Source organism: Aotus nancymaae, unplaced genomic scaffold (assembly GCF_030222135.1).
Source record: "Aotus nancymaae isolate 86718 unplaced genomic scaffold, 86718_ANA_hifiasm-v0.15.2.pri h1tg000089l, whole genome shotgun sequence".
NCBI classification, from domain to species: Eukaryota; Metazoa; Chordata; class Mammalia; order Primates; family Aotidae; genus Aotus; species Aotus nancymaae.
In genome coordinates, this window is record NW_026988504.1 from 18,302,485 (window position 1) to 18,327,958 (window position 25,474).

The following is a 25,474-nucleotide window of genomic DNA, read 5'->3' on the forward strand; positions in this document are numbered from 1 at the left end:
AGTTGAGGGAGGAGGTTTGCAGAGTGGGGTTTGGCCCGAATGATGCCTGAGGAAGTATGGGAAGTGGTCTCAACAGCAGGACTGTGTGTGCAGCTCTCAAAGTGGGTACACGGGGTAATCTGCAAGTTCTGGGTGGATCTAGCACCTGGATTGCCAAAAGTTGCATAGATGGCCAGCGTTCATACTTTCTGCTTGCTTGTACAAAGTCACTCTTTTAGAGCAATTTTTCTAAAATTGCTAGGCGACGTGGTAGGTCTGATAAGATTTGAGGAAGTGATGGCTCTTAGTCTCTAATAAGAGGCTTTTGTGGAGTGACAGTCACAGCCAGGGAAGGCTCACCTCTGTGATCTCAGCCTGTCTCACATTGGGAACCAGAAGGCAGCTTGTCCTGGAACTGCCTCATTCACAGAAGGCCCCAGTGAATATAGAAATGGCACATCAAAGGAAGGAGTAAGGAAAACAGGATGGCGAGTCCTCAAAAATTAAACAAAATTACCTTTTTATTTATTTATTTATTGTAGAGATGGAGTCTCACTTTGTTTCCCAGGCTGGTCTTGAAGTTCTAGGCTCAAGCAATCCTCCCACCTCAGCCTCCTAAAGTACTGGATTTACAAGTGTGATCTACCAAGCCCAAAAATAATAATAAACAAAAGAAAATAGATTAAAATGGTAAATTTTGTTTTGTATATTTTACCATTATGATCCAGCATTTCCACTTCTGGGTACATACCCCAGAGAATTGAAGGCAGGTTCTCAAACAGGTATTTGTACAACCCTGTTGATAGAAGCACTATTCACAATAGGCAGAGGTGGAAGCAATGCAGGTGCCCGTCAACATGTGAATGGATGATCAGAATGCGGCACACACGCACAATAGGGTATTACTCAGCCTTCAAAAGGAAGGCAGTTCTGGCCAAGTGCGGTGGTTCATGCCTGTAATCCCAGCATTTTGGGAGGCCGAGGAGGGCAGATCACTTGAGGTCAGGAGTTCGAGACCAGCCTGGCCAACATGGGGAAACCCTCTCTCTACTAAAAATAAAAAATTAGCCAGGTGGTGTGTGCCTATAATCCCAGCTACTCAGGAAGCTGAGGCAGGAGAATCACTTGAATGAGGGAGGCAGAGGTTGCAGTGAGCCAAGATTACGCCACTGCACTCCAGCCTGGGCAACAAAGTGAAACTCAGTCTCAAAAAAAAAGAAAAGAAAAAGAAAACACTCCAGAGATGGATGGTGGTGATGATTGCAGAACAGTTTGAATGTACTTAGTGCCCCAGACTGTACACTTAAAAATAATTAAAATGGACTGAGCATGGTGGCTCATTCCCAGCATTTGGGAGGCTGAGGTGGAAGCATTGCTTGAACTCAAGAGTTTGAGACCAGGCTGGGTAACATAAGCAAGACTGGCTCTGCAAGAACTACAGAAATTGGCTGAGCCTGGTGGCTGCACACTTATGGTCCCAGTCACTTGGGAAGCTGAAGAGGGAGGGTCACTTGAGCTCCCTCCTCAGAAGTTGGAGCCTGCAGTGAACTGTGATAGTGGCACTACACTCCAGCCTGGGTGACAAAAGCAAGACTCTGTCTTAAAAACAACAAAGGATTGGCCAAGCCCGGTGGCTCTCACCTGTAATCCCAGCACTTTGGGAGGCCAAGGCAGGCAGATCACTTGAGGTCAAGAGTTTGAGACCAGCCTGGCCAACATGGGAAAACCCCGTCTCTACTAAAAATACAAAAACTAGCCAGGCGTGGTGGCAGGCACCTGTAGTCCCAGTTACTCAGTGGGCTGAGGCATGAGAACCACATGAACCTTGGAGGTTCAGTGAGCTGAGATCGCACCACTGCACTCCAGCCTGGGTGACTGAGACTCAGTCTTAAAAAAAAAAGTTAAAATGGTAAATGTTGTGTAAATTTTACCACAATTAAAAAAGAAAAAGGTGGGGCAGGAGTGGAGCTAAATGAGGCTAGTTTAGGGGGGAGCCTGGGCACAGGAAGCACGTCACTTCTGGTGGGGGGAGGAGAAGCCTGAATAACAAGCCCTGAACTGGGCAGCCGTGAAACGTGCACCTTGTTACTTTGTCACTAATTTCCTGCCCGGGATTCCGGAGCTGCTCTCATTGGAGCCCACAGGGGTAAGGTCGAGCTTCTCACTTTCCCTCCAAAGAAGCTTGGAGGTATGGGAAGAATTTTGGCAGTGTCAAGGTCTGAGTTCCAGTCCGTTCCCCTCTCTGGGCCTCAGTCTTCCCCTGGTAAGGGTAGGGGCTGGGGATCCCCAGTGCTCCTCTGGCTCCACGTCCCGAGCTCCGTGAAGCTCCTGCGCTGGTGAGTCTCTGAGCTCACACAGGTGCCCTGGTGCGCCTCTCCTGTTTTGTCTCCCTTCGCTCCTTCCTCTCCTGCTCTGCCATCTGGGTGGCCGATGTAGAAATGTGGGGCTGCCTGCTGATTTAGGGGCCCACGTGGGCGATGATCTGGGCCGTCTGAGCTGAGGCACAGGGGAAGCGACAGTCCCCATTCTCCCCAGCCAGTCACGTCCCACCTACCTCGGTTCGAGGGGGTCTTTCCTAACCCATGGCTCACATTCCCATATAGTCTCCTCTTTCTAGGCATGTAGAGAGGTCCTTTTTCCCTGTTATTATTTTTGTAAAATAACTCTTGGGAGTTCGAGACCAGCCTGACCGACATGGAGAAACCCTGTCTCTACTAAAAATACAAAAAGATATATTGTGACCCCATCTTAGTAAATAAATAAATAGATATGCATATGTAATAAAACACTTTAAAATAATCAAGAGAACAATAAACACAAAATTCCAGAGAGTGGCTGTGGGTGGGAGGCAAGTAGCATAAAAGTAGATAAGAGGTATTTGTAATTTGGTGGTATTCCATCCTTGTGTTGAGTGGCAGCTGCAGGGGTGTTTGGTATATTACTGTGCAGTATGATGTATATGTATGTTACATACGCTTTCTTTTTTCCTTTGAGGCGGAGTCTTGCTCTTGTGGTCCAGGCTGGAGTACAGTGGTGCGATCTTGGCTCACCGCAACCTCTGCCTCCCAGGTTCAAGTGATTCTCCTGCCTCAGCCTCCTGAGTAGCTGGGATTACAAGCATGCACCACCATGCCTGGCTAATTTTGTATTTTTAGTAGAGATGGGGTTTTTCCATGTTGGTCAGGCTGGTCTTGAACTCCTGACCTCAGGTGATCTGCCCGCCTCATCTTCCCAAAGTTCTGGGATTATAGGCGTGAGTCACTGTGCCCAGCTACATAAGCTTTTTTATGTGTTACCTAGTAAATTTTACAAAAATAATAACAGCAAAACAATCTTTCTGTGCCTCAATTTCCTCATCTGCAAAATGGGATCAATAATAGTATCTTAGGGTTTTTGTGCGGATTAAATAAGTAAGTTAATATTTTAAAGCATTTATAACAGTGCCTAGCACACATTATTGCTATAAAACTGTTTCATAAAATAAAAGTAAATAGGCATAGCCGGGGGCAGCGGCAGTGTAGTCTCAACTAATTGGGAGGCTGGGAGTTCGAGGCTATAGTGTACTAAGATTAAATGTTTTGCCCACACAGGTAGTAAGAAGTAACACAAGGACATGTCTGGTTCTTAGTGTGACAGTGTTTCTAGGGCATACATCTAAGAATGGAATTGTGAATTTCAGGGTTTAAGAATACTCAGTGGCCGGGTGCAGTGGCTCACGCCTGTTATCCCAACACCCTGCGGAGCTGAGGTGGGTGGATCACATGAGGTCAGGAATTCGAGGCTAACCTTGTCAACATGGTGAAACCCCGTCTCTACTAAAAATACAAAAATTAGGCCAGTGCGGTGGCTCACACCTGTAATCCCAGCACTTTGGGAGGCCGAGGCAGGCAGATCACCTAAGGTAGAGAGTTCGAGACCAGCCTGACCAACATAAAGAAACTCTTCTCTACTAAAAAGATAAAATTAGGTAGGCATGGTAGTGTATGCCTGTAATCTCAGCTACTCAGGAGGCTGAGGCAGGAGAATCGCTTGAACCTGGGAGGCAGAGGTAGCTGTGAGCTGAGATTGCGCCATTGCACTCCAGCCTGGGTAACAAGAGTGAAATTCCATCTAAAAAAAAAGAGAATATTAAGTTTACAAGATAATGCCTAATTATCTCCGAGAAGACCAATATACACTCTCATCAGGAGTTACCTAGTAACTCCTGATGCCTATTGACCTATGGCCTCTCCAACAATTGGTCTTGCCAGATGTAACTTTTGCCAATCTGATACACATAAAATAGTATCTGTCTCATTGTAATTTTAATTTTAATTTCCCTGGCTACCCTTGAGTTAAAGAATCGTTTCCTTTAGACATGTTTCCTTTTCTTTGAAATGTTTCTTTGTGTCTTAGTCAAAGTTACCAATTGTTTATTTTATGATTGGCAATTTTGAGGTCTGGCCCTAAGAACATGGAAATACTCTCCTATACTTTCTTATAAAGATTTTCTTTCACATATAAATCCTTAATCTAAATGGAATTGATTTCTATATTTGATATGAGATAGGGATACCTTTTTCTCCTTTTTCTCCATATGGTTAATCAATTGATCCAGTGTCATTTAATAGACCCTTCTTCTACCTAGTGATCTATGTCACCTTTGTCATGCATCAAAGTTTCATACAAGCATCAGTGTATTTCTGGGCTCTTTATTCTGTTCTGTCAGTTACTTTGCCAATACCTATACCACTTTTACAGAAAGTCTTAATATCTAGCAGAGCAAATCCCTCACCTTATTCAATTTCTTTAGGGGTGTCTTTGTTCTTTTGTTCTTCCATAAAAACTTTAGCATCAGCTTTCAGTTTCCATGAAAAACTCTATTGAGGTTAGTTGGAATTTCATTGACTCTGTAGATCAGTTAGAGAATTTACATCTTTATAATACTGAATTTCCTATCCATGAACATGTGTTATCTCTCCATTTATTTAATTGTCTTTAATACTTTTTAATAAAGTATTATAATTTTCTTACTGTAGGTCTTATAGTTCTAGGTTTTGTTAGCTTTGTTGCTGTTCCTTTTTGACTGTTGTAAATGATGTATTTTTAAAATTGTTTTTTTGTATGTTACTGATATACACAAAAGCAACCGATTTTTGAAAATTGATCTTTTAGCTAGTTGCCTTGCTAAAATATCTTATTACTTTGAATCACTTACCTGATGATTCTTTTTGGATTTTCTACCTAGGTAGTCATACCCTATACAAATACTGATAGTTTTGTTCATCCTTCCCTCACTCCCTCCCTACCTCCCTCCCTCCTTCCACCCTGCCCTGCCCTGCCCTGCCCTGCCCTGCCCTCCCTTCCCCTCCCCTCCCCCTTCCCCTCTCCCCTCCCCTCCCTTCTCCTTCCCTCCCCTCCCCTTCCCTTTTTCCTTCCCTTCCCTTTTCCCTTTCCTTTCACTGCAATGTATAAGACCTTTGGTACAACGTCAAACAGAGGCAGAAATCACGGGCATTTTTGTCTGTTCCTAATTTTAAAGGAAATTCTCCTAAGATTTACTTACTGAAAACAATATCTAAGTTTTATGTAAGTTTTCTTTATCAGGCTAAGGACATTTTCTTCTAATTCGCTAAGTGCTTGTATCATAAAAGGGTGTTGAATGTTGTCAATTTTTTTAATCTGTTGAGTTTATCATATGTTTTTTCTTTTTAAATCTGTTAACGTAAGTTTTAGTTTGGACTCCTTTTGCTCTAAAGCAGAATTCTTTGTTCCAAAGCAGAGGCTGGAGCAAGGACTTAGGTTCAGATAGGTTATTTGAGAGCTGATTCCAGGAAGCAGGAGTGAAGGAGCAGGGAAAACGAGACAGGAAGGAAGGAAAAGCCCAATTAAAGGAGTAGGCATCAGAAGCTTGTTCTGAGACCTCTGATAAAACTACAGGCGGTCTCCCAGAATTGCCTACTGGCAAGGAGGAGTCTGGAAAGTACATCCACTGGCTCCTGTTCCCCCTTTGGGTGAGGATCGCATTCTAGGGACCTTAACTCTCCTACACTTCTGGGAATCACTAGCTGGCAAGTAAATTGTTCCTAAAGCATTGAAGAAGACCCTGAGGCAAAAAGCAAAAGAAGTCTGGTCTAAGTTTGGGGGTAGGTGGAGGGGCACTAGCAGCTTCAAGGGAGTCTAGGCTTGCACAAAATTATCTACTGTAGGGACAGCTGAAATCGGCAGAGAGAAGAAGTGATGTGACACAGAGCACCAAAGTCTACTACTGCCAACATAATAAACAATGTTTAAAACATTTCTTCTCTTGTTAAACCATCTTTGCATACCTGAGATGACACCAACTAGGATGTGATTTTTTTTTTTTTTTTTTACACTGCCAGATTTGGTTTACTAGTATTTTTCTTATAACTGTTGCATTTATAGTCATGGGTAAAACTGGCGCTGATGTTGCTTTCTCTGCCTGTACTTGTCTTGTTTAGATACTAAGTTTACACTGGCCTCATGGAAAGAATGAATGTTTTTATTTTCTCCATTCTCAGAAAGAGCTTTTATAAAATTAGAATTACTAACCAGGCACAGTGTTGTGCTCTTATAGTCCCAGTTACTCAAGAGACTGAGGCAGGAGGATCTCTTGAGCCCAAGAGTTCGAGACTAGCCTGGGCAATATAGCAAAACTCCATTTCTAAAACAAAAATTAATAATAATATATACATTTTTTTTAAAAAAAGAGTTACCCTCACTTGAACTTCTGCAAAAACCATCTGGACCTGGTATTTTCTTCAAGGGAAGATCTTTACATTGCTGAGTCAACTTCTTTACTTTTTTTTTCTTTTCTCTTCTCTAGAAGACAGGATGTCACTTTGTTACCCAGGCTGGAGTTCAGTGGCATAATCTTAGCTTACTGCAACATCAACCTCCCAGGCTCAATCCATCCTCCTAACTCAGCCTCCCAAGTAGTTGTGCCCACAGGTGCGTGCCACCACACCTGGCTAATTTTTGTATTTTTTGCAGAGACGAGGTTTTGTCATGTTGCCCAGGCTGGTCTTGAACTCTTGGGCTCAAGGGATCCTCCCACCTCACCTTTCAAAGTGCTGGGATTACGGGTATGACCCATTATGCCCGGCCTGATTCAATTTCTTTAATAGTTATAGAACCATTTAGGCTTTTTATTTCTTCTTAAATAAGTTTGTTAAGTTATATTTTTCTGAAACTTGATCTACTTTGATTCCTATGTTGTGACGTAACTTATTTATATCTTCTTTATTTTTCACTGTGGTAAAATACACATAACATAAAGTGTACCGAATTAACCACTTCTAAGTGTACACCTCCGTAATTAATGTTACGTATGTTTTCACTGTTTCCCAACCCCTCTCCAGAACTCCGTCATCTTGCAAAACCGAAAATAACCCATCGACAGGACTCTCATTTCCCCTCCCCCGCACCCCCTGGCAACTACTGCTCTATCTTCTGTTTCTGTGATTTTGTGTAATTGTCTTCCTAATCTCATGTTGATGTTTCCGTTTACATTCCTAATCATGCTTACACAGGCCTTCTTTTTCTTTGTGTATTAATTTCACTGGAGACTTGCCTATTCTATTGAGTTTTGTGGGGAAGGGTTTTTTTGAAAATATTTTTTATTTTCATAGAGAGACAACGTCTCACTATGTTGCCCAGGCTGGCCTTGAATCCCTGAGCTCACGTGATCCTTCTGCCTCGACCTCCCAAAGCGCTAGGATCACTGGCGTGAGCCACCACGCCCACACTTGATTAGGTTTTCTTGTCGTTGCTGTTGTTTCACAAAACTAACTTGGTTTTAAGCTTTTCTCTACCGTGGCTTTGTTTTCTGTTTGATTGGCTTCTGTTCTTATCTTTGTTTGTACCTTTTGTTTTTACTTTGGGGTTTACTTTGTTTTGTTTATTTTGTTGGATTGATTGATCGATTGCTTTTATCTTTAGTTCCTTACATGTCACTTTTGGGTTTAGTTCTGTCTAACTTTCGTACTGCTTAGTTGAAGTTGGATATTGGTTTCAGACTTCTTTTTTCTTTTCTTCTTTTTTTTTCTTTTGAGATGGAGTCTCACTCTGTCACCCAGACTGGAGTGCAGTGGCGTGATCTTAGCTCGCTGTGATCTCTGCCTGCCAGGTTCTTTCACTTCTGCAACATGAGTCCTGAGTGGACACAGAGTCATTGCCGGCCACCTAACCCAGACCGCCACCCACCAGAGTCCGCCCCTTGCCTCATAGCCAGTACTTTCCCCGCAGCAATTCTGGATCACCTTCCATCTTGGATTAAGGGTATCTCCCGCACTGAGTTCACTTTTCTTCCTTTCAGCTTCTTCACTTGTGTGGCACGAGCACTCACAGCTGCTGGCTCGTGTGCGTCTAGCATTAGGACCAGAAAGGGAAGGGCTTGTTCCTACCGGCTCTGGTTCAGAAAGTCCTAGGAAAACGTCTGCTCACACCTAACTCAACGTGCCCATCCTCGAGGAGTAAGGTACCATGATTGGTCTTGTTTCCATTATCAGGTCAGCCTGTGGCCTTGGGGAGCAGAGACTTTAGCAGTAGCAGGAAGAAGGTGCTGGGCAAACGAAACCAAAAGGTGCTTAGGACCTAAAAATAAACACAGCCTTTGCCCTAAACAACCCCAGCTTGTTTAGGACAGACTTTCTCATTCGTTCACCAGTCCATGCATCCATCCACCCCCCAATTCAACAGTGATGAAGCAGCTACTGTGTGCCAGGCAGTGTCCTACACTAGATGGATTTACCAGTCCATGAGTTTCAGTTTTTGCCCTCATGGTTGACAGGCCAGTGTGGGGGACAGGGAGGTTGATGTGTCAACGGTTAGAATGCAGTAAATATTTCTAACAAATAGATGGTCACATGCCCGGTATGTCCCAGCCAAGCAGGGCCTGCCCAGGAAGGATGGGAGACATTACAGGAGGAGGTGGGGGTGGGAACTGGGGCCTGTGGGTTCAAGGGAGGACGCTGGGCTGCAGAGGCCTTGCTTGGAGAGGGAATCATGCCAACCCCACCGTGTGTGCAGGTGGGATTCCCAAGCACTGTGCCTCCCAGAAGCTGTTTGGAGCACTCCAGGGGTAGATCACCTCCCTCCCCCCAGCCCCTCACAGCGAGGAAGGCCCCAGAACCTTCCTCCACTGTGTTGCTTTTCTCTCTTGAGGGTCTCCTGGGAGTCCAGCTCCCACCACTCCTCTTGCGCCTGCTCAGGTGGGCTTTGACGGTCACCATGGCAAGCCATCATTCATGGTGACTTCACTTTTTCCTGGGTATGTGACCTTGAACAAAGTCATTTAACCTTGCCGTGCCTCGGATTCCCCATCTGTAAGATTGGGACATTAACAGTACCTGCCTCGCAGAGTTAGGCGTTAATTGGCTAATATTTATAGAGTGCTTATGACACTGCCCCACCTGTAGTAAGTGAATGTTGTTATTGCTGTTGTTGCCGTTGTTGTTATTATTATTATTCTGACTCAGTGGAGGACACAGAGTCTCCACTACAGCAATGCCCCCACTCCCACCCTGCTGTCGCAGCCCCTGGAATCACCTCCACAGCCCCTGGCTTGATTTTCAGGGAGGTTTCCTGCTCTCAGTACTTTGCTGGCATGGGATCAGATTCCTCCAGGCTGGGGGTGCAGCTCCACCCTGTTCTCCTTTTCTCTACTGGCCCCAGGTCCCGCCCCTTCCTGCCTGCATCATTCCCAAGTCTAGTGCCCTGTCCAGGGACATTCCTGGGTCCAGGCTGACAATGGCAGCGCTTGATGGCTGTGCACAGGAGTAACCGCCTTTTGCCTCAGCAGTGAGGGAAGGGCAGGACCTCACCCTGCCCTCCCAATCTGGGAACAGAGCTTGGCCAAAGTCTTGAGGATTCTGGGGCATCCCTTTGGAAAGGCTCCATCTCGGGTTCCCCTGAGAAAGCAAGAAGACATGCTCTTCCCCTTCCTGATTGCAAGGGGTCTGAGGCAGAACTGGGGGATGAGAATGTGTGGCAATCCCCCAGAAAAGTCCTCTTGTCCATTGAAATCCGTACCTTAACTGCTCACTGCTTCGGGGGCTTCCTCCCTAGGAATACACTGAAACATCTCAGGCCCCAACCCCCCCAGCCCAAGGCTCCCTCCTGGAGGGAGGGAGAGGATGGAGGACATCAGGCAGGTCAGAAAATGGAGGCCATGGTTTGGGGGTGTGGCTGTAACTAGACTGACCCCCATTCTGTGTCTTTGCCTGGATTGCTGGGGACTATTATGGGATGCATTTTCTGAGGCTCTGGGCCTCAAGCTGGCCCTGAATCAGCTGAGTCAAGGTCAAGTTTAGGTTGAAAACTGAGTGGAATGTTAAGGTTTATGCAGACTTACACTGGGCATTTAGCAGGAGAAGCTCCAATTCCTGTCCAGGGTTCCTTAGAAAAGCCCAAGTCACTGTCCCCTTTAGCTATGGTGACTGCATGTCCTGGACAGGTCCTGCCTTTGGATGGTCACCTCCCAGGGGTGACTCCAGCAATGGATTGCATGGGATTTGGGGTTCAGAGGCCTGACTCTCCCCTGTGCACACACAGTACACCAGAGTCCTGTGTGCACGTGTCTCACAGGCATGTGTGCACCCGTGGCCTGCCCCACCCCTTGCACAGGGAGCCAGCAGGGAGGACTGGGTTCTGCCCTGCTTATCAGCAGCTTCCCAGCTTCCTCTGCCTGGATTCTTAGAGGCCCGGGGTCCTAGAACCAGCCGGTGCACGTGGCTTCCCAAAGACCTCTCAGATAATGAGAGGAAATGCAGTCACCAGTTTGCAGAAGGCTGGGGATTTAGAGCCGTGGCTCAAACCTGCACTCTGACCTGCGCCCTCCGTCTCCCTCCAGGCAGCCCTTGGCTGGTCCCTGTGAGCCCGCGGACACCACCAGAAATGTTCTCTTTCATTTGCGGGACCCTGACCCTGAACCTGACCCTGGCCCTCTTTGCCCTGGTCTGCTGTCCAGGTAAGCCAGTTTCCTGCGGTTCCTGATTTGGCACATGCCAGCTGAGAGGGTGGGGTGCCCCATTCCCTGTGGCTTCAGGTAGAAGAGATGGCCCAAAAGTTGTTGAGGTTGTTGGTTTTTTTTTTTTTTTTTTTTTTTAAGACAGGGTCTCCATCTATCTCTCACCCAGGCTGGAGTACAGTGGTATGATTATGGCTCACTGCACCTCCCTGGGCTCAAGTGATTCTCCCACCTCAGCCTCCTGAGTAGCTGGGGTCACAGGTGAGAGCCACCATGCCCAGCAAACTTTTGTATTTTTTTTTATAGAGATGGGGGGTCTGGTTTCGAACTCCTAAAGTGATCCACCCACCTTGGTCTCCCAAATTGCAGGGATTACAGGCATGAGCCACCACACCCAGCCTGCGGAGGCTTTTTAAATTATTTTTTATTTTGATTATAGACAGGTTCCTGCTCTGTTTTCTAGGCTGGAGTGCAGGCTGTGATCATAGCTTGCTGCAGCTTCCAACTCCTGGGCTCCAGTGATATTCCTGCCCTGCCTCTGCACTGCAGCCTCCCTTCCCCAGAATCACTGCAGGGTGTGCCACGCCCCTCCATGCCTTTGCCCATGTGTCACCGTCTGGGTGAGGCCTTCTTGGCACACACTATTTAAAGTGGCCCCACCCCCACTCCCTGCTCCCTTTCTCAGAGCTTTCCCACCATCTGACCGGCTGTGTGCTCTGCCTGTCACTGTTTGCTGGAGCCCCGCCTGGGCAGCATTGGGTCTGCTTTGATCATTGCTGTATCCCCAGAGCCTGCTGCTTTGAACAAAGCAGGTGTTCAAAAACCGTTTGTGGAAGAAAGAAAAGGAGGGAGGGCCACAGAGGAAACAGGGAGGGCTTCATGGTGCAGGGGACATTCGGGCTGACCTAAAAGATCAGTGGGACCCTGCTCCACGGAGATGGAGCGCAGCCTGAAGAAGACTCATCTGGAGCTGATGGGCAGATGGACTGGAGGAAAGAGAGCCAGAGGCAGGTGTCAACTGGGGGGCTGGAGGAAGGAGAGCCAGAGGCAGATATCAGCTAGGGGGCTGGAGGAAGGAGAGCCAGAGGCAGATATCAGCTAGGGGGCTGGAGGAAGGAGAGCCAGAGGCAGGTATCAGCTGGGGGCTGGAGGAAGGAGATCCAGAGGCAGATATCAGCTAGGGGGCTGGAGGAAGGAGAGCCAGAGGCAGATATCAGCTAGGGGGCTGGAGGAAGGAGATCCAGAGGCAGATATCAGCTAGGGGGCTGGAGGAAGGAGAGCCAGAGGCAGGTATCAGCTGGAGGCTGGAGGAAGGAGATCCAGAGGCAGATATCAGCTAGGGGGCTGGAGGAAGGAGAGCCAGAGGCAGGTATCAGCTGGGGGCTGGAGGAAGGAGATCCAGAGGCAGATATCAGCTAGGGGGCTGGAGGAAGGAGAGCCAGAGGCAGGTATCAGCTGGGGGCTGGAGGAAGGAGATCCAGAGGCAGATATCAGCTAGGGGGCTGGAGGAAGGAGAGCCAGAGGCAGGTATCAGCTGGGGGCTGGAGGAAGGAGATCCAGAGGCAGATATCAGCTAGGGGGCTGGAGGAAGGAGAGCCAGAGGCAGGTATCAGCTGGGGGCTGGAGGAAGGAGATCCAGAGGCAGATATCAGCTAGGGGGCTGGAGGAAGGAGATCCAGAGGCAGGTATCAGCTGGGGGCTGGAGGAAGGAGATCCAGAGGCAGATATCAGCTAGGGGGCTGGAGGAAGGAGAGCCAGAGGCAGGTATCAGCTGGGGGCTGGAGAAAGGAGATCCAGAGGCAGATATCAGCTAGGGGGCTGGAGGAAGGAGATCCAGAGGCAGATATCAGCTAGGGGGCTGGAGGAAGGAGAGCCAGAGGCAGGTATCAGCTGGGGGCTGGAGGAAGGAGATCCAGAGGCAGATATCAGCTAGGGGGCTGGAGGAAGGAGAGCTAGAGGCAGGTATCAGCTGGGGGCTGGAGAAAGGAGATCCAGAGGCAGATATCAGCTAGGGGGCTGGAGGAAGGAGATCCAGAGGCAGATATCAGCTAGGGGGCTGGAGGAAGGAGATCCAGAGGCAGGTATCAGCTGGGGGCTGGAGGAAGGAGATCCAGAGGCAGATATCAGCTAGGGGGCTGGAGGAAGGAGAGCCAGAGGCAGGTATCAGCTGGGGGCTGGAGAAAGGAGATCCAGAGGCAGATATCAGCTAGGGGGCTGGAGGAAGGAGAGCCAGAGGCAGATATCAGCTAGGGGGCTGGAGGAAGGAGAGCCAGAGGCAGGTATCAGCTGGGGGCTGGAGGAAGGAGAGCCAGAGACGGGGTGTCAGCTAGGGGGCGGCCTCCTGGTCTAGCTGGGGTCATGACACCTGACGAGGTGTGAGTAGCAGCCAAGCCCTCCACGGCCTTTCCTCTTGAGCCCCTGACTCAGGAGCCAGACTGCCTTGGTGGACAGCTCCACTGGAGGAAGCGGGGGGACAACCACTGCCCAGTGTTTCTGGTCTTCCAGGGTCTGGTGAGAAGGCATTCACGGTACATGTGAGGCCAAAGAAGCTGACAGTTAAGCCTAAGGGGTCCCTCGAGGTCAACTGCAGCACCACCTGTAACCAGCCTGAAATGGGTGGTCTGGAGACCCCTCTAAATAAGACTGTGCTGGCCGAGCAGACTCAGTGGAAACATTACTTGATCTCAGACATCTCCGAGGACACGGTCTTCCACTGCCACTTCACCTGCTCCGGGGAGCAGGTGTCAGTGAGTTTCAACGTCAGCGTGTACCGTGAGTGGCTGTGCCTGGGGCCCTCCCCTCCCCTGGGGCAGAGCCTGTGTCTACTGAATGCACATGGAGCCCCTCTGTGCCCACTCCTGGGCACTGTCATCGTGGGCCCCACCTCCCTGAGCTCCTGGGGTGACAAGGAACAAGATCCTTGGTTGGATGCCTTGAGCCCAGTGGCATCTCAGAAGCAGACAACCCAAGTTTTGAGTCTTGTTTAGGGGAGGACAATCTAACCAAGGCTTAGCCAAATCCAGAAGTCATTTCCCAACATAGCTGAGTCACCCGAGCACCCATGTCCTATGCCAAGTAGTGGGGTCACCATCCAGAATGCTGGGCCCATCCACCTCATGATGAGAAGGTTGAGGTGTCACCCAGGGTTTTTATCTTCCCCTTAGGACCCACGGCAAATGTGTAGCTATCACACACCTGCACATGAGCCATGAAAACCTTTCAGATGGGCCGGGATAGGATGTCTAGGCTCTAAGGGTGTCACCTGGGTCCATTCCATCATCAGCTTCAGTGGATCAATGAAGAGAAAGATGTCTTAAATCCAACATAATTCTCCCGGGGTGGGAGGTGGGGTGAGTGGGGGTGAGGTATTCTAGTTCAAAAGGGAATCCAGGGTAGCCCCTCAGGTGGTTTCACAGGTGAGAAATCATGGTGACCATGACCTTGACCCTGGAGAACCTGGCAGGTCTGGCTCTGGCCCCAGCCCCTAAGTAAGGAACGGAACCTCATGTCACAGCTCAGTTCCTTGAGTGCCCAGTTCCAATGAGCACTCCCATCTAAGTGTCTCTCAACGTCATCACCTAACTGTTTAATTTTTGAAATTTGTATTTCGTTTCTGAAGGAGAGGGAGACAGCCCCAAACTTTTATGTCCTTCCAGCTGGCTGTCCAATTTCTGAACCTTGTCCTTGTGAATGCCTGGTCACCCGAAACCATCATGTCTGTGAAACTACCACCCAGTCCAGCCTTCATCCTCACCTGCCGCCCTCTTCCTCTGCACTGGAGAGGCCCAGGCCACCTCCTCCCGCACCGTGGCATACCACAGTGACAGGAGATGGCCCTGGCCGGGGGGAGGCTGCTGGGACAGCACTCCCATCCTGACCGGACCTCCCTCCTTTGTCCCCTGCAGAGCCGCCAACGCAGGTCATTCTGACGCTGCAGCCCACGTGGGTGGCCGTGGGCAAGTCCTTCACCATCGAGTGCAGGGTGCCCGCCGTGGAGCCCCTGGACAGCCTCACCCTCTTCCTGTTCCGTGGCAATGAGACTCTACACAGTCAGACCTTCGGGAAGGGAGCCCCTGCCCTGCAGGAGGCCACAGCTACATTCAACAGCACGGCTCACAGAGAGGACCGTCACCGAAACTTCTCCTGCCTGGCCGTGCTGGACTTGCTGTCTCGCGGTGGCGACATCTTTCACAAACACTCGGAACCGCGGATGCTGAAGATCTATGGTGAGGGGGCTCCACGGTTGGAGGGGGAGTGAGAAGGCACTCTCAGCCCCTTGGGGGAAGAAAAACCTCGACCCGACTTGGGAAACAAACACCCAGGACCCCACCCTTTGCCCCGAGGCTTCCCTCTTACTCTCCCTCTTCCCTGAAGTTTCCTCCGCATTCCTAGTTTGGGCCCCAACTGTTCCAGAGATCAGGAGAGCTCAACTTGTTCCTCGGCCACCATGGAGCCCATGACCTTGACGGCTCTTCCTGGACTTGGCTTCTCTCTACAATGAGAAGTTTGGCCTGACTGACCCCCGAGGTCCCCGGAGCTCTGCTGTTCGGTGACTCTGGATGGCCGGCACATTCCCTGTCCTCAGGGAGCTTGGCATGAACGCACTCGGCTCTGCCTGAGAAGGGGCTTGGCTGGGACCATGCCACCCTCCAGGCCATGGTGTCCAGCAGCTATACACTGGTCCCAGGGCTGCTGACAAGGGGACATCTGCCATTGCAGTCTCACAGAAGTCCGCTGGTAGCCTGAGCCCAGGGCCACCTTTCTTCCAGATAATAATTTTAATGCAGACACTATTCGCCACTCATCTCTACAACCTGGGGTGACTGCAGGATGGATGAGCGGGCGGCAGGGGCTAGGGGCCAGGTAGGGGGTCGACTTCTACTCTCTTTTGGTCCCTGGTACCTGGGATCACGGGACGTCTAAGACCCTTGCCCTTCCATCCCCAGAGCCCGTCCCGGACAACCAGATGGTCATCATCGCCACGGTGGTGTCAGTGCTGCTGTTCCTGTTCGTGACATCCGTCCTGCTCTGCTTCGTCTTCAGCCAGCACTGGCGCCAGCGGCGGACAGGCACCTACAGGGTGCGAGCGGCTTGGAGGAGGCTGCCCCAGGCCTTCTGGGCGTAGCAGGCATGAGTGGCGTGGCCACTGCCATGGTGGCCACTGGAACTCAGTGTGGCTCCTCATAGTTGAGGTCCAGCTCTGGGCGAAGGACTGTGACAGGCAGCAGAGGACTCTAGGGACATTGCCTTTTCTAGCCTGAATACACACACCTGGACTTAGCCCTGTGCCCACAGTGTCTCCTCCAGGGATGACAACAGCCAGGGAGGGGAGCCACAAAGGGGGGACCCCTTTCCCCAGATGCCTCCCTTCCCACCTAGGCCCCCATCTGGCCTAAGTAGCTCATTCCTACTGAGGGAGGGTGGGGAAAACACCCTGGCCTGGCGGGCAGAGGACACTGTGTTCCCACCTGGCCCCAGGAGACCTCAGGCCACTCCTGGCCACAGCAGGACAAAGCTCTGACCTCTCCTTTCTGCCAACAGAACTGCTTCCTGGGGCGAGGGGTGGGGGCCCAGATCTCCCCCACCACTCTGGGCCCCTCCAGCCACCTCCAAGGGGCCTTCAAAGCTGTGGAAAACAGAAGCAACCCCCACTCCCCTCTGGCTCTATTATTAGGCTGGAAGGAGACTTCATCATCCCAGAGAGGGGTAAGGGAGAGAGGGTGGGGGCTGTGTTCCCAGGCCTCCCCCTGCTCCAGGCGGGAAGTGGTGAGGCAGAGGCGGCTGCTGTGGCTTCAAGGGCCTGGGTGCTGCCTGAGCTCTTACACCATGGCACAGATCAGGCCCGTTCAGCGACTCCTGGGGATGGAGCAGGGACTGATTCCCCAGGAGAAGAGGGCCTGGCTGAGGTTGAGGGAGTGAGAAGGACCGCCAGCCATGGGCACAGAGGAGGAGAGAGAGGTGCAGGAGGGGCCCACGGCTGTATCCGGAGCGTGAAGCTGGTGCAGGTCTTGGGGCCAGCATCTGTCCTCACAGGAGGCTCTCGGCATCATAGTAGTCTGGGGAAACAACAGCCTCATCTTGACTCCTTCCTGCCTCAGTGGACCCCAAAGAGGAAAAGGGAGGGGGACAGGCCAGTTGCCTGCAGCAGTGATGGTAGGAAACCCCCAACCCCCCCCAGAGGGCACCTGGGCCCTCCTGGCCTCCTGATTCACTCCCAGTCCTGAGCCCCGCTGCCCACCACCCCAGCCCTACCTGAAGCCGGGGGTACATCGGCACCCACAGTCCCTGTGGCACTGGGGGGTGGGGGTGGGGGCACAGCCCTCCTGAGATGGGGGAGAGAAAAAGTCCCCATCAGAGGCCTGGGGTGGCCTCTGGGGTTTCACCCACAAGTTATCTCCACCGACCAGCAGCCCCTGCACAGCTCTTCCAGCCTGGCCCCAGAGCAGAAGCCTGGCAGCACCCAGCCTCACTTACGCCTCCCTTTCCCTGGAGGCAGGAGGCCAGTGCTGAATCCTGGACACATCCTGCATGTGGGGCTGACAGGCGGGAGTGGGGAAGAAGGGGGCCGGCCAGGGCAGCAGGGCACTTGGAGAGGGCGTTGGGTAGGACAGGTAGTGGTGGTGAAACACCAAAGGCCCTTTTTCCTGCATGTCCATCTCCTCCTCCTCCTCAGGCTCTTCCTGCAGAACCTCCAGGTAGACCTGGGGATTGTGCAAACAGGGAGGGGAAACAAGAATCCAGGATCAGGCTCTCCCTACCCTCACTCCTCTATTCCCCTAAGTTATTCCCTCCAGACAGGCTTTGTAAGAATGGCTTGTGTTTACTGAGCATTTACTACATGCAAGCAAGGCATTTTGGAGACACTTACTCCTTACGATGTAGGTGGGAAATCTGAAGCTCAAAGAGGTTGAGCAACTTGTCTAAGGCCACCCAGCTCCTAAGGCATAGCAGGGACTGGAATATTCCAGGTGCGAACACAGAGCTCGGGCCAGGAGTCCACTGAGCTGTCCCCGGCCTCACGCCCAGCCTCTGGACCCACCTATGTATGTGTCATCACTGAGAGCCCAGGGGTGAGGGATGGCTGTAGCTCCTCAGGGTCTCCCTCTGCCTGGACTCCTTGAACCCCTCTCCGCCTCCTCCGAGCTGACTAGCGTCCTCTCTCCACCCAGTCCCTGCTTCTCCTGACTTCAGGATGCCCATTGTTGGCTGAGTAAGGCTCAGCCTTAGAGCTATATGCACAGGCACGCACACCCATTTGCACACACATGCATGCACACACCCGCTTGCACACACACACACTTGCACACACGGTTTCCCCCATTCTGTCTCCTGACTCTGCCCCTGCCAGCCTGGATGGGGTACACACCCCTTGCCTCCTCCAAGGGTCAAAATCCTACCTGGCTTTCAAGGGCTAGTTCTAAGGTCCCCTGCTCCTCCAAGGAGCCTGTCCCCCAATCCGGTGTGCACTTGTGCTTTGTACCTGTCCATGTGCCATCACAGCCAACCTGGCCTTGTATTCCTAACCATTCACTTATTCATTCACTTGTTCAACAAATATCAGCTAAGCCCCTCCACAGTGGCAGGCACCAGGCCAGGTGCTCATGATGCATGCGGGCAGGGTTACCAGGGTGCCTGCCCTCCTGGAGCCTGAAGTCCAGTGTCGGGGGGCGGGGGGCACTCCAGGGAAACCTCCTTGAAAACAAGACCTGGGTGGTCTGGACTTTGGGGGGTCTCTTCCCCCCACCACCCACCTTTCATGGACGCTGAAACAGGCCTGATACATAACAGATGCCAAGCAGCCCCAGCCAGAGAGACAGGCTGGCTTCCTGCTCCTCTGTCTCCCAGTTCTTTTTCCCCCTGAACAGGAACCCCAGCTGGATCCCTATCCCTGGACCCGCAGGTGAGTGACCCCGGTGGCCCACCCACACACACCTGAGGGCAGGGTGAGGCGGGCCCGGGCTGCAGCGCCCCAGCCACCAGGCGACTCAGCAGCAGCTGGTGCATCTGCGCGTTCTGCAGCATCATCAGCTCCAGCAGGTCTAGGAAGCGAGTTCAGCAAGCCCATGTTGGGCCTCGGGGTCCCCCGCCCCCTGACACCCCTGTCCCCAGGAGCGCAGAATGGGGGGGCGGGTTGTGCTGCAGAGACTCTCAGAGGATGTGTGAGGCAGAAGGGGGTGAGTGGTGATGGTGGTGGTGTAGAAGGGGGGCGGGGAGGGGGACCCGGGAGTCTCACCTTCCTTCACACGGCCTGGCTGCAGGGGCGCAGGTGGGACGGCCCATGAGAGGGGCTGCAGGACGGTGACCCAGGGCTGCGGGCGTGCACGGAGTCAGCCAGGCAGGGTGGGGAGAATGGATGGGGACACGTTGCGAGCCCCAACTCCTCCCGGCCAGTGGCCTCCCTAACCCCGCAGGGGCCGAGTTCTCCCCTCCCGCCCCGTGGCCTGCCCGCTCCCTGCCACGCCTCTTCCTCTTGGTTTGGGAGTTTCTCTCCTCGCCCCGTCCCCCGCGCCCTCGCCCACGCTCTCCCCTTCCAGGGTCTGGCCCCTCCAGGGACCGCTCCCCACTCTGTCGTCCCCCAAGCTAAGGCAGGATCTGCTCCCGGGCTCAACCCTCACCGTCGGGGCTGCGCTCTGTGGTGGGGAGCGACCCCAGCTCCTGCCCGCCCCAGAGGCCATGGCTGGCGTCAGTTGCCTTAGCGACGCCGAGGACGCCAAGGTTTCTTCCCACGCATGCGTGGGGCCTCCCCCCCACCCCCGCCCCGTGCTCCTGGGTGCTCCTCCCTGTGCTCCTGGGTGCTCCTCCCTATTCCCTCTTCTCACCTCCTTCACGGACCTGGAGTCCCCAGGAGCCCTCCCCCGCCACTAGGAGGCCCGTCTCCTCCCAGGGATGTCCACCTCCCCGAGCTACTCCGGGCTCCACTCCCTGAATCTTGCCAGTCCCCAGAACTGGGGCTGGGTTGGTGCGGGGGAGGGAGGCGTGCCATGTTTGTTGAGTGAATAAGCGAGTGGCTGGGGAGGCTTGGTTTTCGGGTCCCAGAGCCGGATTTACTCAGCTGATGAGTTCAGGAGAAAAGAGACTTTTGTAGGAGGAGGCTGGGGGCCAGGGCAGGCCAGTGAGGAGGGCAGAGGATCTGCTCCCTGTCACTCTATCAGAGAGAGAGGGGCTTCCTGGCAGGAAAGAGTGGTTTTTGGAGCAAACCAAGGAAGGAAACATGGCCAGAATTCACGGAATTGGCTGGGGGCTCTGGCTGGAAACACGTGGGCGGCTTCTCGCCTCTCTCCTTGCAGCTGTTTGCCCCCTGTTTCCTGGCCAAGGTGAGCCACTGCTCCTCAGACGAGGAAACTCGTGATGACTTCAGCGCCGTGTCCCTGTACTGTCTCCCATACTGGAAAAGTTACCAAAGCACTCATTCTTTTCACAGGAAGTTAGCAAGGTCTTCCTTGCTTACGAACAGGTGAAAGGGGAGATCTATTTCTGCAGCTGTGACCATTCTAAGATAGGGCCCCGGCAGCAGTCAAGGAAAATCCAGACAGGAAGCTGGGATTAGCACCCTGAGTCAATTTTCCCCCACTCTCCATGTCGGCTCCCCTTCCTGGCAGTCCTGGAGTAAGAACCAGGAAGGCGGTTCCTGCCTCCCCCTTTGCTCCCTGGCCCCTGTCTCTAGGGGAGGGGGGGCTTGAGCAGTGCTTTCCTGTCCCCATGGGTCTTATGTCTTCAATAGCCATCAACAGGCTGAGATCCAGGCACTGGGGTCACAGCCCCCCAATGAGTGGAACACAGAGGTGCCTCTCTCCGCCTCCACTCTCAATCCAGGTAGAAAGAGAACCACCGACTTTGCTCATCATCACCCAATCTTGACCAAGGAAGCATCTGCATGTGCAGGGTGCCATCCGAACGCTGGAGACATAAGCAGTGTGGTCACTGGTCCCAGCATTGTCGGGAAGTGAAAGTGTATCCATGAAAAGAGAGCAGAAAGGTAAGACTACGAGTCAGGGATCATGAAAAAGAGAGGACTTGATCGTGGAGGGATGGGGTTCCAAGGAAGACAGTCCTTGATGGGGCCAAGCAGCATGGGAAGACAGGCGCTGTCAGGCTGTGTCCCCAGCCCAAGCCAAGACCCAGCTGTATGAATGGATAGGACCTGAGACAACCCAGTGGGTCAAACTGACTGTGGAAGAGGAGCTGGGCAGGGAGCAGAGGCCCAGGGACAGGTCACACTTGAATGCCAAGGTTTGAAATTGAAGCTTGGCCCTGTGGGTAATGGAGAGCTATCGGTGGGTTTCAAGCAGGAGGGAAATGCCGAGCGATGTGGCCAGCCGTGTTTCAGGGAGACGCTTCTTGTCCACCTTTGTCATGTCAACCAAGGTTAGAAACGACAAATATCTGACGGGGGTTAGGTGCGGTGGTTTGTGCCTATAGTCCCAGCTACTCAGGAGGCTGAGGCAGGAGGATCCCTTGAGCCCAGCAGTTTGAGATGCCATGAGCTATGATCGCATCACTGCACTCCAGCCTGGGCAACAGAGTGAGACCTAGTCTCTAAAACAAACAAACATATGTCTGATGGGGATGCATCCTCCCAATAGAATACTGTTCAGCCATGGATAATGTGGGAATAGAATATCTCTGTTGATGTGGAAAGTTGTCCAACAGAGTTGAGTCAAAAATATCAGTCAGCAGAGTAAGATCTTATTTTTGTTTTAAAAATCATATGCATAAGGCCAGGCACGGTGTCTCATGCCTGTAATCTCAGCAGTTTGGGAGGCTGAGGCAGGCAGAGCACTTGAGGTCAAGCGTTGGAGACCAGCCTGGCTAACATGGTAAAACCCTGTCTCTACTAAAAATACAAAAATTAACTGGGTGTGGTGGCAGGTGGCTGTAATCCCAGCTACTCAGGAAACTGAGGCACGAGAATCACTTGAACCTGGGAGATAGAGGTTGCAGTGAGCCAAGATCGTGCCACTGCACTTCAGCCTGTGCAACAGAGACTCCATCTAAAAAAAAAATTCATATGCATATACATGTGTGTATATATATGTGCATGTGTGCGTGAATACACACACACACATACACACACACACACATCCAACTGTGGAGCAGCCGTCAGAGCTGGTCTGTATCCCCCAGCCTCTCCAGGGTCTTCTGTAGAGGGTTCCTGCACTCACCTGTAGCCCCTCCACCTGAGAACACCTGGCCACAGGTGAGACAGGCCAGAAGGTGGCCAGTCTCAAGCAATAATGGGGAGCAGCCCACAAGCAATAATGGATGGGACTTAACAGCTAAACGCGCAGCCTCCCGACTCAGTACAGCAACTCCGAGGTGCCTCCCACCGAGCCTCTCAGTGATGCCCGTGGGCTTGTGCCCGAGTGGCCCACAGTGACCTGCTCAGAAACGCACACTTCACTGCCTTTTCTCCTCTCTCTGCCCCTTCTCCACTTTCTCATAGTGCTCCGTGGGATCTCCTTCCAAAGAAACGACTGCTCCTCAAGGTTTGCGTCACGGTCGGCTTTCGGAGGAATCCCAACGAAGACATCAGCCTCCTACTCACTCCGCATCTGCCTCCCGGCTACTGAAAACTCCTGGAAAAGGGCCTTAAGTAGCTCTGTGATACGTTTGTATTCAGAGATGTGAAACACTGAAATAGACGTTGAAGAGAATGGGTTTGGGTGCACAATGGTCCATAGATTCAACTGAGGGTAGGCTGGAGGCAGGGAGCCCAGCAAAGAGGCCGCCATCCTTGTCCCTCTAAGGAAGCCTGCAGCAGGCTAGAGGTACTGTAGGAAACAGGAAGAGGTGATCATTCCAGAGCCTCAGAGGTAAAAGCACATGTTAACTGCATACGAAACTTGTATTTTGAAAAACAAGGCTGAGAGAAAAGCTGTCTGGCTCGTGGTATTCAATTCAATTTCTTTGTCAAAACAAACGGAAGCATTTGCCATGAAGAAAGGAAAGCCACACACTTATCTGCCTGAGCTATTTTGCTTATAGAAGATCTCACGTCAGCGCAGCAGAGTAGCGGGTGGCTCACTTCCCTGCTCTTTGCCTGGCCTACTATTATTTTCTTTGAGACACTGAACACTCCACGTATTTCCTTTTTATTTTCTTTTCAATAGGAATTCTTGTTGTCATCTTTGGATTATTTTGTTTTTCAGATTTTTTTTTTTTTTCTATCCCAAGACAGTATGTACTAAAATTCCTCCCCATTGCCTTGGTAAATCTATTTTTGGGAAGAAACTAAGCCTAGGAAAATATTTATACTCAAATGTGTTCATCATAGTGTTATTTTTAAAGGTTAAAAATTGAATGTTTGGCTGGGCCTGGTGGCTCACACCTGTAATCACAGCACTTTGGGAGGCTGAGGCAGGCGGATCACTTAAGGTCAGGAGTTCAAGACCAGCCTGGCCAACATGGTGAACCCCCATCTCTATTAAAAATACAAAAAATTAGCCAGGCATGGTGGCACGTGCCTGTAATCCTAGCTACTAGGGAGGTTGAGGCAGGAGAATTGCTTGAACCTGGGAGGTAGAGGTTGCAGTGAGCCGAGGTGGTGCCATTGCACTACAGCCTGGGCGACAGAGTGCGACTCCATCTCAGAAAAAAAAAAAAAAATTGAACGTTACCCAATGTCCAGTAATAGACGGATAGTTGAGTGAATGAAGGCAGTTCACTCAAAGGAATATTGTGACCTTACTAGAAATCACGGAACTGCGAAAATAAGCTACCTCCTCCTTTCCTCAGATGAAAATGGAGAGAAAAGGGCCCTTTCTAAGAATCCAAGTGGAAATGTTAAAGCTACTTTTGGTACATTTGAGGAAGCGTTGTTCAGAGAGTGACCCCAGGAAATCAGCCCTTTCCTTGGGCCCAGTTTCTAAAGAGACACGGATTAGAAGGAGCTGCGATGTGAAGGTTGAAGGAGAGGAAGTAAATATTGCTCTGCAGAATTATGTGATTGACCGGATATCCGGGAGAGAGGGAACCTTGAGAATTCAACAGTGAAGAAACTCCAATTTCGGCTTAGAGGTTCTAGCTACACTGTTTCTGCAAATCATGCTTATCCTGGTGAGCTGCTCGGTGTGGCTTTGTCCAGCAGACCCCTGCTGGTGCTCTGAGGGCTTAGAAGTGAGCGCATCGCACAGGCGGGACACCCCGTGATGGGGATCTGGCTTCGAGGTCCCACTCCATTGGAACTGCACTGTGGGGCAGAGTTCCAGAGCCTCCCCTCCTGGCCCCTGGAGTCAGGGCGCCCCCACCCATGGGGGAGCATGCTGCTGTAGTTCCCAGGAAATCACCCCAACAAAACTGCTCAGGGAAGAAGCTGACGGGGCAGGCCGGGATCAGGGGTGGAGTGGGGTGTGAAGTGGGGTGTGACTGGGCCAATTCCTGTGGGTCAGGTTCTGAGAGATGGTTCTGTTTCGCAGAATTATTTTGTTTGCGGGTAACTGAAACTCAGTTGAAACTAGATTAAGAAGAAAGGTTGGGCTTTTTTGGCTCATGTGACAGGATAGTAATGGAGCTGGTCTGTAGTTTAACTGGTTCAGAGACTCAAACAGTGTCTTCAGGTCCCTCTCTCCTCCCGCCTTCCCTCCTTCCCTCCTTTCTTCCCTCCCTTCCCCTCCCTTTCTTCCTCTTTCCCTTCCCTTCTTCCCTTCCCTCCCTCCTTCATTCTCTCTCCCCCTCCCTCCTTCCTTCTTTCCTTCCTTCCCTACCTCCCTTCCCCTTCCTTCCTCCCTCCCTCTTCTCTTTCCTCCCTCCCTCCCTCCCTTCCTTCCTTCCCCTCCTGCATCTCTCCTTCTCTGTTTGATGTTCCTGTCCCCTCCTCCTACAGACAAGCTTCCTCCACAGGTGGGAGACACACCCCGGCTCCTTCAGACACATTTAGAAATTCCCAAGACCAGAGAGATTGTCTTTCTTTTGTCTCAGTACATGTAACTCCCAGGGAAGGACTATGATTGGTCCAGCTTGAGTCATGTCCCCAGGTTTTGGATGTGCCACTATGGTCCACAGGATTGCCAGAGGTGGGTGACATTCCCCTTCCTGTGTTAGGGGAGGAGGTCATCCTTTAAGCAGCAAGTCGTAAGAATCACATATTTGGATGGAGTAGGGGAGGAGCCGTTCCCCAAAGGAAGGAGCCAAGAGAGGGAAGCATTCATTCCTCTTAGGCTGTGGAGAAAAAGCCATATTTCACATACAGCGTTTGTTATCCAATCATGCCCATCCCTAGTCCAAAGACACTTTGTGCAAATTAGAAAAATTATCCCCTTACCCTAGGCATTTTGCTGCCATCTTTCAGAACATCATCATCTTAAGCATACTACTCTACAATGCTTGCAGTGTGCCTGGGGCCCAGAATTGTGTAGTGCGCGACCCATGCAACTGAATGTAGCAGCCCTGCCTGCTCGTATGTGGTAATTTCCCTTCAATTATTCCAATCCCTCTTATAAAAAGGTCTTGCCCTGTAGAGCTTTGGGCAGTGGTGAGGTAGAAACCAAGGGGTAGAGCCATAAATGGGAATAACGGCAGCTTCCACCC

General features: G+C 51.5%; 2 protein-coding genes across 8 annotated transcripts in view; one reads left to right on the plus strand and one right to left on the minus strand.

Annotated features, from left to right (window-relative positions):
- Nucleotides 1-22,826, plus strand: part of ICAM2 (intercellular adhesion molecule 2) — a 29,897-nt gene extending 7,071 nt beyond the window's left edge. Inside the window, exons 3-9 of one of the 7 annotated variants that reach the window (XM_064369340.1) lie at nt 8,297-8,458; nt 10,832-10,948; nt 13,454-13,720; nt 14,854-15,174; nt 15,895-20,554; nt 20,762-20,924; nt 22,392-22,826. In XM_064369340.1, the coding sequence (XP_064225410.1) occupies nt 10,876-10,948; nt 13,454-13,720; nt 14,854-15,174; nt 15,895-16,073 (840 nt within the window). In that variant the 5' untranslated portion in view covers nt 8,297-8,458; nt 10,832-10,875 and the 3' untranslated portion in view covers nt 16,074-20,554; nt 20,762-20,924; nt 22,392-22,826. The other 6 variants (XM_064369343.1, XM_064369344.1, XM_064369341.1 and 3 more) reach the window with 6 other exon arrangements.
- On the minus strand, nt 17,139-19,623 carry PRR29 (proline rich 29). Its single transcript, XM_012453895.3, has 5 exons — nt 19,564-19,623; nt 19,182-19,257; nt 18,881-18,987; nt 17,423-17,649; nt 17,139-17,271 (listed from the first exon to the last, which is right to left on the minus strand). The coding sequence occupies exons 1-5, from the start codon at nt 19,621-19,623 to the stop codon at nt 17,157-17,159; spliced, it is 585 nt and encodes a 194-aa protein (XP_012309318.2). The 3' UTR covers nt 17,139-17,156.
- Nucleotides 22,827-25,474: the final 2,648 nt, after the last annotated feature.